Source organism: Coregonus clupeaformis, chromosome 14 (genome assembly GCF_020615455.1).
Source record: "Coregonus clupeaformis isolate EN_2021a chromosome 14, ASM2061545v1, whole genome shotgun sequence".
NCBI lineage: Eukaryota > Metazoa > Chordata > Actinopteri > Salmoniformes > Salmonidae > Coregonus > Coregonus clupeaformis.
In genome coordinates, this window is record NC_059205.1 from 10,479,605 (window position 1) to 10,494,529 (window position 14,925).

A 14,925-nucleotide genomic window follows, 5' to 3' on the forward strand; every position below is an offset into this window, starting at 1 on the left:
CGGCGAGCAAAGCAAAAGAGACACTTTTCAAAGACGAGACCATTTTGAAATATGTAAGTGTGGATGGTTAGAAGAGTGAAGCCCTTTAATCTTTAATTTATTCATCATTAAACATTGTTACATTATTCATACCGGTGAACAAGGACCACTTCTACTAAGGGACGTTCACAACATACATATCACATTACTATATACAGTGCAGTGCAGTACAGTGGATCGTTATGTGTATTGCCGGGGGAACGGCGGGAGGAAGGGGGAGGGCTTGTGAAATTCCATTGGCTTTTTTCTTCTTCTTCTTTTACCACAGCACAGTTGTTCTATAAAAGTTGCCCATTGAGAGTTACACATTTTCACAGCTACAGAAAATTAAGGTTGAATCTACGGTAAATCAACTCCTGTGGGGAATATGACTTGGGACACATTGTTGATATGAGTTTGCTATTATTATGCTATAAAACATTCTAAGTTAGTCGAGCAGCTCCGGGGTTCGAGAGCCAGAGGAGAGGCATGAGATCAGCGTGCATGCGTGCTGCAGACATTCAGACAGGGCAGCCATCTTGAAAATGGACTGGCCCACATCTCCCAATTTAGGCCTCATTTTTGGTGCTTTCCCTTTTATATAAAAAAATACAAAACATAATGGCGAAAATAATTAGTGTTTCATTCCATTTTCCAATTTTTTTCAGTTTTCTAAAACTTTTTTTCTATTTTTTTCTTGTCCGGCACTTAGCTACATATTGACAAAGTATACAATATTTTACAACTGAAGACTGAAATAACACTTGATTAGTCTAATCGGATATACGGTACAAGGCCCATATCCAATCAGTCAAATGGAAGCTAACCAGTAGGAAGCAACACAACAAGCCTATGGTGTGAAGGAAGCTGTCCGACAGCTCTGCATTAACACGAGCACCCGCCCTCTGGGACAGTGGGTTCTGCTGGTTTGTCCAGCTTTATGTCAATCACTGGAAAGTGTCCAATTAAGGAAAACTTGGGGAATACATAGAAAATGGTTAAACATTATCTGCATATTCCATTCTAAACAACAAAACTGTGGCACATAACATAGTCAACAGAAATTACTTGAATGCAATATAATAGACCCTCTATCTTTCTCTCTCTCACACACAAGCACGCGTGCACATACACACACATTCACACAATTCCACACTATATGTAACTACGCCCTCCTTCCAACCACCATAGTCTATCCTTCATCATGTCTCCCTAGTAGAGCACTGCTACCCAACTCGAGTCCTACGGGCCCCCAACATTATACATCGGGTTGGGAAGGGCCTTAGCTACCTAAGAGCTCTCTGTCTCTCTCTCGTCTTGTGAGCAGCCAAGCGGAGCCGTTGCTATGGACACTCACACATGCAGAGAGTGCATGGAGCAGATGCAGTGCAGCGCAGAAGTGCAGAGATGAGCAGCTAAAGGTGAAAGTTATTTCTGATTTCGGGTATGGGCAGAAGCAATCGGGCCAGGGAACGGTAGGGCCTTAACGTCGCGGGCATTGGAAGGGCTCTGGCTTAAATTTCATGCCCGTGCAGGGCTCTACTCCCTAGGTACAGAGTCCTATCCTGCTATACCGTCACTAGGGGGCATCCTCTCCCCTTGTCCTATACTGCCCTACAAAGGCAAAGTGCAGTAACTACGAATTTGGTCCAAAATCTTTGATCTGTTGTAATGGCCAGGTATATTATCTGATTAATGTGGTATTTAGGTTCCTGAAACAAGAACAAGTCAGTCGATCAAAATACATCATGAAGTACCATAACGTAGTTACTGAACTTTGCCTTTTTTTTAAGGGCATACAAACCAATGATCATATTACTGGTTCAATGCACTGGAGATGGCACCCTATTTCTGCCTACTTCTCTACTAACGTAGCAGCAACCACAACGAGTTGAAGGATTGTTTCTCTCTACTGAGTTCCTCTTTGTTGTTCTGAGCCTTGATTAACAGTGTTGAGTCACTCACTCTGTTCTAAAGGATACTGCCTTCAGGGTTCACATCGTCCAAACTCTCCATCCCAGGTAAGGTTGCTGCAACGCGGCGAAACAGCTGGAGAGGGAAAGAGAAAGAGAAAGAGAAAAACAGAGAAAGAGAGAGCGAGAGAGTGGAGGGAAAATAGTTTGAAAGAATAGAATCGAACTAACACAATAAAACTACATACTAGAAGGAATTTCCACAATCTAAATCTTATGTTTGAGTGAGTGACTTGAAGCAAATTAAGAAGCAACAATTCTGAAATGTTGAGTGCCTAATTAAGAAATGCTACATTTTTATAGTAAGAATCACCTGTTTGACATTGGTGCCTGTCTTGGCACTGGTTTCGATGAACATCACATTCAGTTCTTTGGCTCTCTGCTCTCCAGCCTCAATAGTGATTTGCCTGTGGGAGAATCAGACCATAGCATGCATTCAGATGTTTCAAGGGAAATACTTGACAGACATCTTGAATGGTTTATGTAGAACCAATGACGTTGAACAATTGATGCATAATTGAATCAAATCAGGTGACTCATGTTCACGCTGTCAACACATATATAATCAATTTAAAGGGATTGAAAAAGTAACATTAAGGCAGACAAACTACACCTCTGATAGGCTTATGCAATAAATAACATATTTATAAGAAAGATATATGCTATAATACACTGAGTGTACAAAAATTAGGAACACCTTCCTAATATTGATTTGCACCTTCCTTTTGCCCTCAGAACAGCCTCAATTCATCGGGGCATGGATCCTACAAGGTGTCGAAAGCGTTCCACAGGGATGCTGGCCCATGTTGACTCCAATGCTTCCCACAGTTGTGTCAAATTGGCTGGATGTCCTTTGGGTGGTGGACCATTCTTGATACACAAAGGAAACTGTTGAGCGTGAATATTCGGCCCGCGGGCCACCAATTGGGGAACCCTGAACTAGACCCACCTCTTCTCCTCCAGGTCTGTCTTGTTGCCCACTAACATGATGATGACATCACTGCCCCTCTCTGTTCGAACGTCGTCAATCCACTTACAGGTCTGCTGGAACGAGTTCACGTCTGTGGAGGAAATACATCATTTACAAACTTTTTACTGGATTTTACTGTGTACACCAAAACGACAAGCCATTATAGTGCACAAGGGTAACAGTGTGTGTGTGTGTGTGTGTGCGTGCCTGTGTGTGTGCGTGTGTGTGTGCGTGCCTGCGTGTGTGTGTGCGTGCGTGCACGCGCGTGTGTGTGTGTGTGCCTGCGTATGTGTGTGCATGTGTGTGCGTGTGTGCGTGCGTGCACGTGTGTGTGTGTGCATGCATATGGTTCTGCTTGTAGTGTGAGTTGTAATGTCTTGCTGCTCACTTGTAATGTCATACACCACCACAGCGACAGTTGAGTCCCGTATGTAGCTGGGAATGAGACTCCTGAAGCGCTCCTGGCCAGCTGTATCCCACAGCTGCAGCCTCACCTAGATACATAGCACACACAGAGCTACACTACTGGCTAAACCGCAACAACAGCTCTGTATTAACACGATTATTTAAGTTTAATTTCACCAGGTAAGTTGAATAAGAATACATTCTCATTTATGAATGCCTCATCGATGTAATTAGTATGTAGTATGTACATTATGTATAGTTCAGTGGAGGCTGGTGGAAGGAGCTATAGGAGGATGGGCTCATTGTAATGACTGGAATTGAATTTATGGAATGGAGTCAAACATGTGGTTTCCATATGTTTGATGGGGTTCATACCGATCAATTTATTCCATTCCAGCCATTACAATGAGCCTGTCCTCCTATAGCTCCTCCCACCAGCCTCCTCTGGTATACTTAGTATGTATAGTATGCTAGGAGAATTGGAGTGCTACTAGTTAGGGTGCTAGGCTACTAGTTAGGGTGCTAGGCCACTAAAAAGGGTAGAAATAATGTAGTCCGTGTTGATCTGTGTGTTCCTTTCAGGTAACTGACAGAGTTTCTTACTGTTCGGTCCTCCAGGTACATGGTCTTTGATAAGAAGTCAATCCCAATGGTCGCCTGTCAAATAAAATAAGAGGAAAATGATATTAGCAATAATAGCACAATAAAAGGAGTCCCACAGGGTACAGTGTTTCACCCTCTATCATTTGTTATTCACAAAAGAAAATATGTATTGTGATAGATAGAAAACATAAAAAGCTATTCAGGCCAAGCACTGACATCTAATCAAATCTACGGTAATTCGATTTGTATTGCCCTTTGTACATTGTACTGTAATTACCTGATATGTGTTGTCGAAGCTGTCGTACATGAACCTGGTGATCAATGATGTTTTCCCCACTGGAAGAGGAACAGAACACAGGGGTGAACATTGATACATACAGTACATACATACATACATACATTCGGAAAGTATTCAGATGCCTTGACTTTTTCCACATTTTTTTCACGTTACAGCCTCATTGTAAAATGGATTAAATTGCTGTTTTTTTTCTCATCAATCTACACACAATACCCATAATGACAAAGAAAAAACAGGTTTAGACATTTTTGAAAATGTATTAAAAACTGAAATATCACATTTACATAAGTATTCAGACCCTTTACTCAGTTCTTTGTTGAAGCCCCTTTGGCAGCAATTACAGCTTTGAGTCTTCTTGGGTATGACGCTACAAGCTTGGCACACCTGTATTTGGGGAGTTTCTCCCATTCTTCTCTGCAGATCCTCTCAAGCTCTGTCAGGTTGGATGGGGAGCATCACTGCACAGCTATTTTTGGGTCTCTCCAGAGATGTTCGCTCGGGTTCAAGTCCGTGCTCTGGCTGGGCCACTCAAGGACATTCAGAGGACCTGAACACTCTGGAGCAGGTTTTCATCAAATCAAATCAAATCACATTTTATTGGCCACATGCGCCGAATACAACAGGTGCAGACATTACAGTGAAATGCTTACTTACAGCCCTTAACCAACAGTGCATATTTTTTTTTTTTTTTAAGTAAAAATAAAACAACAACAAAAAAAGTGTTGAGAAAAAAAGAGCAGAAGTAAAATAAAATAATAGTAGGGAGGCTATATATACAGGGGGGTACCGGTGCAGAGTCAAAGTGCGGGGGCACCGGCTAGTTGAGGTAGTTGAAGTAATATGTACATGTGGGTAGAGTTAAAGTGACTATGCATAAATCATTAACATGCTCCGTTCATCTTTCCCTCGATCCTGACTAGTTTCCCAGTCCCTGCCGCTGAAAAACATCCCCATAGCATGATGCTGCCACCACCATGCTTCACCGTAGGGAGGGTGCCAGGTTTCCTCCAGACGTGACGCTTGGCATTCAGGCCAAAGAGTTCAATCTTTGTTTTGTCAGACCAGAGAATCTTGTTGCTCATGGTCTGAGAGTCATTTAGGTGCCTTTTGGCAAACTCCAAGCGGGCTGTCATGTGCCTTTTACTGAGGAGTGGCTTCCATCTGGCCACTCTACCACCATAAAGGCCTGATTGGTGGAGTGCTGCAGAGATGGTTGTCCTTCTGGAAGGTTCTCCCATCTCCACAGAGGAACACTGGGGCTTAGTCAGAGTTACCATAGGGTTCTTGGTCACCTCCCTGACCAAGGCCCTTCTCCCCCGATTGCTCAGTTTGGCGGGGCGGCCAGCTCTAGGAAGAGTCTTGGTGGTTCCAAACTTCTTCCATTTCAGAATGATGGAGGCCACTGTGTTCTTGGGGACCTTCATTGCTGCAGAAATGATTTGCTACCCTTCCCCAGATCTGTGCCTCGACACAATCCTGTCTCGGAGCTCTACGGACAATTCCTTCAACCTCATGGCTTAGTTTTTGCTCTGACATGCACTGTCAACTGTGGGACCTTATATAGACAGGTGTGTGCCTTTCCAAATCATGTCCAATCAATTGAATTTAGCACAGGTGGACTCCAATCAAGTTGTAGAAACATCTCAAGGATGATCAATGGAAACAGGATGCACCTGAGCTCAATTTCGAGTCTCATAGCAAAGGGTCTGAATACTTATGTGAATAAGGTATTTTTATTTTATTTATTTTTTAATTTGCGAACATTTCTAAAAACCTGTTTTCGCTTTGTCATTATGGGGTATTGCGTGTAGATTGATGAGGGAAATGTTTTATTTAATTGATTTTAGAATAAGGCTGTAACGTAACAAAATGTGGAAAAAGGGAAGGGGTCTGAATACTTTCAAAATGCACTGTACATACATACATACACACCCGGGCTCCCGAGTGGTGCAGCGGTCTAAGGCACTGCATCTCAGCGGTCTAAGGCACTGCATCTCAGTGCTTGAGGCGCCACTACAGACCCCCTGGTTCGATTCCAGGCTGTATCACAACCGGCCGTGATTGCGAGTCCCATAGGGCGGCGCACAATTGGTCCGGGTTTGGCCGGTGTAGGCCGTCATTGTAAATCAGAATTTGTTCTTAACTGACTTGCCTAGTTAAATAAAGGTAAAATAGAATAAATAAATAAATACTGGTAACTGCCAAAATAATGGAAACACTTGAGTAAACAAGGGATACAAAATATATTGAATGCAGGTGATTCCACACAGGTGTGGTTCCTAAGTTAATAAAGCAATTAACATCCCATCATGCTTAGGGCCATGTATAAAATTATTTTGGCTACCATGGCTATACCCCCATAGGATGACAATGCCCCCATCCACAGGGAAGGAGTGGTTACTGAATGATTTGATGAGCATGAAAACAATGTAAACCATATGCCATAGCCATCTCAGTCACCAGATCTCAACCCAATTATAGACTTATGCTAGGAGATTCTGGAGCGGTGCCTGAGCATTTCCACCCCGTGTAGCTCAGTTGCAGCGCCAGGGTTGTGGGTTCGATTCCCACGGGGGGCCAGTATGAAAAAAATAAGAAGAAATGTATGCACTAACTGTAAGTCGCTCTGGATAAGAGCGTCTGCTAAATGACTAAAATTTTTAAAAAATTAACCATCAACAAAACACCAAATGATGGAATTTCTCATGGAAGAATGGTGTCGCATCCCTCCAATAGAGTTCCAGACACTTGTAGAATCCATGCCAAGGTGCATTGAAGCTGTTCTGGCTTGTGGTGGCCCAACGCCCTACTAAGACATTTTATGTTGGTGTTTCCTTTATTTTGGCAGTTACCTGTATATACAGTACATACGTTGTCTACATACATACATACATACATACATACATACATATACAGTGGGGAAAAAAAGTATTTAGTCAGCCACCAATTGTGCAAGTTCTCCCACTTAAAAAGATGAGAGAGGCCTGTAATTTTCATCATAGGTACACGTCAACTATGACAGACAAAATGAGGGAAAAAAATCCAGAAAATCACATTGTAGGATTTTTAATGAATTTATTTGCAAATTATGGTGGAAAATAAGTATTTGGTCAATAACAAAAGTTTCTCAATACTTTGTTATATACCCTTTGTTGGCAATGACACAGGTCAAACGTTTTCTGTAAGTCTTCACAAGGTTTTCACACACTGTTGCTGGTATTTTGGCCCATTCCTCCATGCAGATCTCCTCTAGAGCAGTGATGTTTTGGGGCTGTCGCTGGGCAACACGGACTTTCAACTCCCCTCCAAAGATTTTCTATGGGGTTGAGATCTGGAGACTCCAGGACCTTGAAATGCTTCTTACGAAGCCACTCCTTCGTTGCCCGGGCGGTGTGTTTGGGATCATTGTCATGCTGAAAGACCCAGCCACGTTTCATCTTCAATGCCCTTGCTGATGGAAGGAGGTTTTCACTCAAAATCTCACGATACATGGCCCCATTCATTCTTTCCTTTACACGGATCAGTCGTCCTGGTCCCTTTGCAGAAAAACAGCCCCAAAGTATGATGTTTTCACTCCCATGCTTCACAGTAGGTATGGTGTTCTTTGGATGCAACTCAGCATTCTTTGTCCTCCAAACACAACGAGTTGAGTTTTTACCAAAAAGTTATATTTTGGTTTCATCTGACCATATGACATTCTCCCAATCCTCTTCTGGATGCACTCTAGCAAACTTCAGACGGGCCTGGACATGTACTGGCTTAAGCAGGGGGACACGTCTAGCACTGCAGGATTTGAGTCCCTGGCGGCGTAGTGTGTTACTGATGGTAGGCTTTGTACTTTGGTCCCAGCTCTCTGCAGGTCATTCACTAGGTCCCCCCGTGTGGTTCTGGGATTTTTGCTCACCGTTCTTGTGATCATTTTGACCCCACGGGGTGAGATCTTGCGTGGAGCCCCAGATCGAGGGAGATTATCAGTGGTCTTGTATGTCTTCCATTTCCTAATAATTGCTCCCACAGTTGATTTCTTCAAACCAAGCTGCTTACCTATTGCAGATTCAGTCTTCCCAGCCTGGTGCAGGTCTACACTTTTGTTTCTGGTGTCCTTTGACAGCTCTTTGGTATTGGCCATAGTGGAGTTTGGAGTGTGACTGTTTGAGGTTGTGGACAGGTGTCTTTTATACTGATAACAAGTTCAAACAGGTGCCATTAATACAGGTAACGAGTGGAGGACAGAGGAGCCTCTTAAAGAAGAAGTTACAGGTCTGTGAGAGCCAGAAATCTTGCTTGTTTGTAGGTGACCAAATACTTATTTTCCACCATAATTTGCAAATAAATTCATTAAAAATCCTACAATGTGATTTTCTGGATTTTCTTTTCTCAATTTGTCTGTCATAGTTGACGTGTACCTATGATGAAAATTACAGGCCTCTCTCATCTTTTTAAGTGGGAGAACTTGCACAATTGGTGGCTGACTAAATACTTTTTTGCCCCACTGTATATATACATACTGTTACGAAATCAATAACTAACCTATGGATATTGTTGTACTCGCTTTGTGTACGGGTCCTAGGCTCCTTCTAGCTAAGTACATCACAGTTAGTGGCCATTACATGCTTGGAATCAGCACAACACCGCTACATTACCGCATACATTATGGAAAACCATTAGGGTGTTAGCTACATACAAATGCAATAACACACATGCGCACCATAGGCAGCTACATCTCAGATTAATTTGGACTCCAGACCAAAGGACACATTTCCACCGGTCTAATGTCCATTGCTCGTGTTTCTTGGCCCAAGCAGGTCTCTTCTTCTTATTGGTGTCCTTTAGTAGTGGTTTCTTTGCAGCAATTCGACCATGAAGGCCTGATTCTCACAGTCCCCTCTGAATAGTTGATGTTGAGATGTGTCTGTGACTTGAACTCTGTGAAGCATTTATTTGGGCTGCAATTTCTGAGGCTGGTAACTCTAATGAACTTATCCTTTGCAGCAGAGGTAACTCTGGGTCTTCCATTCCTGTGGCGGTCCTCATGAGAGCCAGTTTCATCATAGCGCTTGATGGTTTTTGCAACTGCTCTTGAAGAAACTTTCAAAGTTCTTTACATTTTCCGGATTGACTGACCTTCATGTCTTCAAGTAATGATGGACTGTCATTTCTCTTTGCTTATTTGAGCTGTTCTTGCCATAATATGGACTTGGTCTTTTACCAAATAGGGCTATCTTCTGTATACCCCCCACCTTATCACAACACAACTGATTGGCTCAAACGCATTATGAAGAAAATAAATTCCACAAATTAACTTTTAAGAAGGTACACTTGTTAATTGAAATGCATTCCAGGTGACTACCTCATTAAGATGGTTGAGAGAATGCCAAGAGTGTACAAAGCTGTCATCAAGGCAAAGGGTGGCTATTTGAAGAATCTCAAATATAAAATATATTTTGATTTGTTTAACACTTTTTTGGTTACCACATGATTCCGTATGTGTTATTTCATAGTTTTGATGTCTTCACTATTATTCTACAATGTAAAAGAATTGTAAAAATAAAGAAAAACCCTTGAATGAGTAGGTGTGTCATAACGTTTGACAGGTGGTGTACATACATAAACTCAGCAAAAAAAGAAATGTCCCTTTTTCAGGACCCTGTCTTTCAAAGATAATTGGTAAAAATCAAAATAACTTCACAGATCTTCATTGTAAAGGGTTTAAACACTGTTTCCCATGCTTGTTCAATGAACCATAAACAATTAATGAACATGCACCTGTGGAACGGTCGTTAAGACACTAACAGCTTACAGATGGTAGGCAATTAAGGTCACAGTTATGAAAACTTAAGACACAAAATAGGTCTTTCTACTGACTCTGAAAAACACCAAAAGAAAGATGCCCAGGGTCCCTGCTCATCTGAGTGAACGTGCCTTAGGCATGCTGCAAGGAAGCATGAGGACTGCAGATGTGGCCAGGACAATAAATTGCAATGTCCGTACTGTGAGATGCCTAAGACAGCGCTACAGGGAGACAGGACGGACAGCTGATTGTCCTCGCAGTGGCAGACCACATGTAACAACACCTGCACAGGATCGGTACATCCGAACATCACACCTGCGGGACAGGTACAGGATGGCAACAACAACTGACCGAGTTACACCAGGAATGCACAATCCCTCCATCAGTGTTCAGACTGTCCGCAATAGGCTGAGAGAGGCTGGACTGAGGGCTTGTAGGCCTGTTGTAAGGCAGGTCCTCACCAGACATCACCGGCAACAACGTCGCCTATGGGCACAAACCCACCGTCGCTGGACCAGACAGGACTGGCAAAAAGTGCTCTTCACTGACGAGTCGCGGTTTTGTCTCACCAGGGGTTATGGTCGGATTCGCGTTTATCGTCTAAGGTATGAGCGTTATACCGAGGCCTGTACTCTGGAGCGGGATCGATTTGGAGGTGGAGGGTCCGTCATGGTCTGGGGCGGTGTGTCACAGCATCATCGGACTGAGCTTGTTGTCATTGCAGGCAATCTCAACACTGTGCGTTACAGGGAAGACATCCTCCTCCCTCATGTGGTACCCTTCCTGCAGGCTCATCCTGACATGAACCTCCAGCATGACAATGCCACCAGCCATACTGCTCATTCTGTGCGTGATTTCCTGCAAGACAGAAATGTCAGTGTTCTGCCATGGCCAGCGAACAGCGAAGAATCCCATTGAGCACGTCTGGGACCTGTTGGAACGGAGGGTGAGGGCTAGGGCAATTCCCCCCAGAAATGTCTGGGAACTTGCAGGTGCCTTGGTGGAAGAGTGGGGTAACATCTCACAGCAAGAACTGGCAAATCTGGTGCAGTCCATGAGGAGGAGATGCACTGCAGTACTTAATGCAGCTGGTGGCCAAGATAGTGACTGTTACTTTTGATTTTGACCCCCCCTTTGTTCAGGGACACATTATTCCATTTCTGTTAGTCACATGTCTGTGGAACTTGTTCAGTTTATGTCTCAGTTGTTGAATCTTGTTATGTTCATACAAACATTTACACATGTTAAGTTTGCTGAAAATAAACGCAGTTGACAGTGAGAGGCCGTTTCGTTTTTTGCTGAGTTTACATACACACATATATACATATATCCATACTGTTACGAAAACAATAACTAACCTATGGATATTGTTGTACTCGCTTTGTGTACGGGTCCTAGGCTCCTTCTAGCTAAGTACATCACAGTTAGTGGACTACAGAAGGCTTTGGGCAGTGGCCATTACATGCTTGAAATCAGCACAACACCGCTACATTACCGCAAACCTTATGGAAAACCATTAGGGTGTTAGCTACATACAAATGCAATAACACACATGCGCACAAAGACACAAACACACACACACACACACACACACACAATCACAGAGCACCATGGGCAACTACATCTCAGATTAATTTTCTATGGAAAGCCTAGACACCTACCATTACATACACACACACACACACCCACAGATACAGTACATACATACATACATACATACACACACACACACACACACACACACACACACACACACAAGGAACATACACTAAATGATGGACATGAGTGACACACATTTTTCTCTTTCTCACACACACACACACACACACACACACACAGCATCCATTCTATTTCAAATAAATCACTAGTATTTTGCACTTCCATGATCGTACCGAGATCTGTATAGCCAGTCCGACTGTCTGATGTCTGACCAGTGACCACATATTCCAAGAGGTTTATAGCGCTAAACCATTATCGATCTAGACTCCTGAATCTGTGCCATAACAACCACGTAAACAGTCATTGTTCCCTAAATGATTGAATTATTGAATACATCATCATGTTATGACAGGGACAAACCATTCGTGACTATCATTATGTTACGGAGCTGTGAGTCAAATGATGGAGATTGGAGACAGTGACTGCGAGGTTTATACATTCTACAGACATCGCCAACCTGGGTGTGTCCCGAACTGACACATGGGAACTGTTTGTCTATTTATCCCTTTTAAACCTAAAAAATGTTTAGCTTGTCATATCATACATTTTAATGTTACATTTACGTCTACAATCAACGATGGAACTGTAATAACATGTTATTATAATCTTGAAACAGAATCTTTCTGCCGGTCACTGCACCACATCAAAACATCCAAATTCGTATTTCACGTCGTCTACTGTATTCTATCTGTAATACCAATGATACAATAAAATAAAACATGTTAAATAGAGAAATTGGTTGAAATAAAATATTAACATCTGGAAAACCCGGAGGATAGATTTATTTCATGACGTTTTAGATCACAATGGATGACTAATCAAATTTTCTACAGAAACAAAATCGTGACAGGAACCGGTGAATTGGTTGATTGAGCTAACATATTACACAACCTCTCAAAACATTTACAAAATAGTGAAAACTTTCAAATAGACCAAATAACACAGTTATGGCCTTCAAGATGCATTAGCATGTTTGGCAATTGATAACCAAGCAAGCCTCTAAGCCTCTAAGGCTCTCCAAAAGGCTCGACTCACCGCTCTGTTCTCCTAAAAATACGAGTTTAAATTTCCTCAGAGGGTTCCCCAAGTCTCCTCCGGCGGACATGGTTACAGCGATACAACTCTAGCGGATTATAATACAGGTTTTCTGATCCAGAGGCGTTGTTTCTTTCACTATCGGTGTGTCGGGATCCTCCTCTGCTCATAGAATGATGGGAATGCAGCTCAGCATCGTCCTGTCAATTTAGGATGCGTGTGCGCCTGTGCGCGACTTCACCTTATTCGTTCTCTCACCTTCTGAAAATTACGGCATTTTCTACCGTTATTCCTTACGTTTACACAGTGTATGCATATTCAGCAACGTAAGTAACATAAAGCTGTGTTTTCAGGTTAGTTATAATTTGTTCTTGTAATATGACATTCATATTCATTCACAAATAGTGTCAGTGATACAAATCCTCATAAAATTAAAAACAATGCAAATACTGTACAATAAACCGTAGCATATACCGTTTTTCCTGATAAGCAACCCGAAAACATTCCTTATCAAAATCCCATAGGAAGTTATCAAATGTCCCTTCTAAATGGAAGAAACTGCAATGTTAATTTGTATTATAGTCGAAAACAAAATATTCAATGTTGATACTACATAATAACATGGTCATTTAGCAGACACTTTTATCCAAAGCGACTAACAGAGCTGTCATTGACAGTGACACATATTCAGTTTAATTGGCCAATGCGGGAATAGAACCTGCAACCCTAGTGTTGCCAGTAGTGTTGCCTCTCACACCGGCTCCACAGGCTCCTTCTCAATACTCAGGCCTGTGCTGGCTGTACTCTCCAGCCAGCCAGGAATAAGAGCACTAACCCAAGGCACTTATAGCCCACCTGTAGCCCAATAACCCGAAGGGTTGCTGGTTCGAATCACCAAAGCTGACTAGGAGAAAAATCAGTCGATGTGCCCTTTAACAAGGCACTTAACCATAACTGCTCTTATAAATTGCTTTGGATAGGAGCGTCTGCTAAAATGTAAATAAAACATTCACAAAAAACAAAGAGAACAAGACAAGACTAATTTACAAGCACATCAAGTGCGGCTTCACCTGTTCCGAAGGATGTTGTTTGTTGTAGTAGTAACTGCAGGGGCCTGCTTCCACCAGACACAGGAGTAGTCAATGGCCAGCCTAAACACAGCCGGGGCTGGCAGCCAGGCTGAAGCATATATGAAATATATACATACAGTATAGGATCCTTATGGGTTGAAACATATTTGGAATCTATACTGATCAAAAATATAAATGCAACATGCAACAATTTCAAAGACTGAGTTACAGTTCATATAAGGAAATCGGTCAATTGAAATAAATTCATTAGGCCCTAATCTATGGATTTCACATTACTGGGCAGGGGTGTAGCCATGGGTGGGCCTGGGAGGGAATAGGCCCACCCACATTATTCAGACAGGAACAGTTGGAGTTACAGAGAGGGAAAGACCTGGGAAAATAATAACAGAATGGAATAGACTAGAATAGTTGTCAACCTAACCCGTGATGGTTGCCTAGGCTACAACGGTGCAACATGTTGCGTACACAATACAGTCAGTGGTCTATATAAAGTCAATGACGTAGCGAGAGCATAGGGAGACTAAACATGAATAATTGAGTTGAGGATTTGTACCGTCAAAGGAAACAAATGTCACACAGTAAAGTGCCACACAGTAATGAGGGGTATTTTCATATGGTCCACAGGTCCTGTGTGTCACTGTAGCCCGCGTTGACCCTCTCTGAGTGGAACAGCCCATGAAGAAGAGAGATACACAGAGCAGGATGGAGATGGAGAGAGGTACCAAACATAGCTTCATCACCACCCCGCCCAGCAGCAGCCCTACAGCAGCCGTGGAGGAAGGCCCTAAAAATAGTCAAAGAATCCAGCCACCATAGTCATAGACTGTTCTCTCTGCTACCACACGGCAAGCGGTACCGGAGCGCCAAGTCTATGTCCAAGAGGCTTCTTAACAGCTTCTACCCCCCAAGCCATAAGACTCCTGAACGCTAATCATGGCTACCCGGACTATTTGCATTGTCCCCCCCCACCTTCTTTTACGCTGCTGCTACTCTGTTTATTATCTATGCATAGTCACTTTAAC

General features: G+C 42.7%; 1 protein-coding gene across 3 annotated transcripts; it reads right to left on the reverse strand.

Moving 5' to 3' along the window:
• Positions 1-54: 54 nt before the first annotated feature.
• LOC121580717 (ras-related protein Rab-6B-like) lies at positions 55-13,010 on the reverse strand. 3 transcript variants are annotated; one of them, XR_006003131.2, is made up of 9 exons: positions 12,813-13,010; positions 4,247-4,305; positions 3,958-4,023; positions 3,350-3,455; positions 2,941-3,052; positions 2,305-2,398; positions 2,001-2,067; positions 846-968; positions 55-612 (listed from the first exon to the last, which is right to left on the reverse strand). XR_006003131.2 is itself a non-coding variant. In XM_041895715.2 (8 exons), exons 1-8 carry the CDS (start codon positions 12,880-12,882, stop codon positions 904-906), a joined length of 639 nt encoding a protein of 212 aa, XP_041751649.1. In that variant the 5' UTR covers positions 12,883-13,009; the 3' UTR covers positions 55-903. The 3 variants fall into 3 exon arrangements, 2 of the variants coding, with proteins under 2 accessions (XP_041751649.1, XP_041751650.1); XM_041895715.2 differs by having other exon boundaries at positions 55-968; positions 12,813-13,009; XM_041895716.2 differs by having other exon boundaries at positions 55-968; positions 3,970-4,023; positions 12,813-13,007.
• Positions 13,011-14,925: the final 1,915 nt, after the last annotated feature.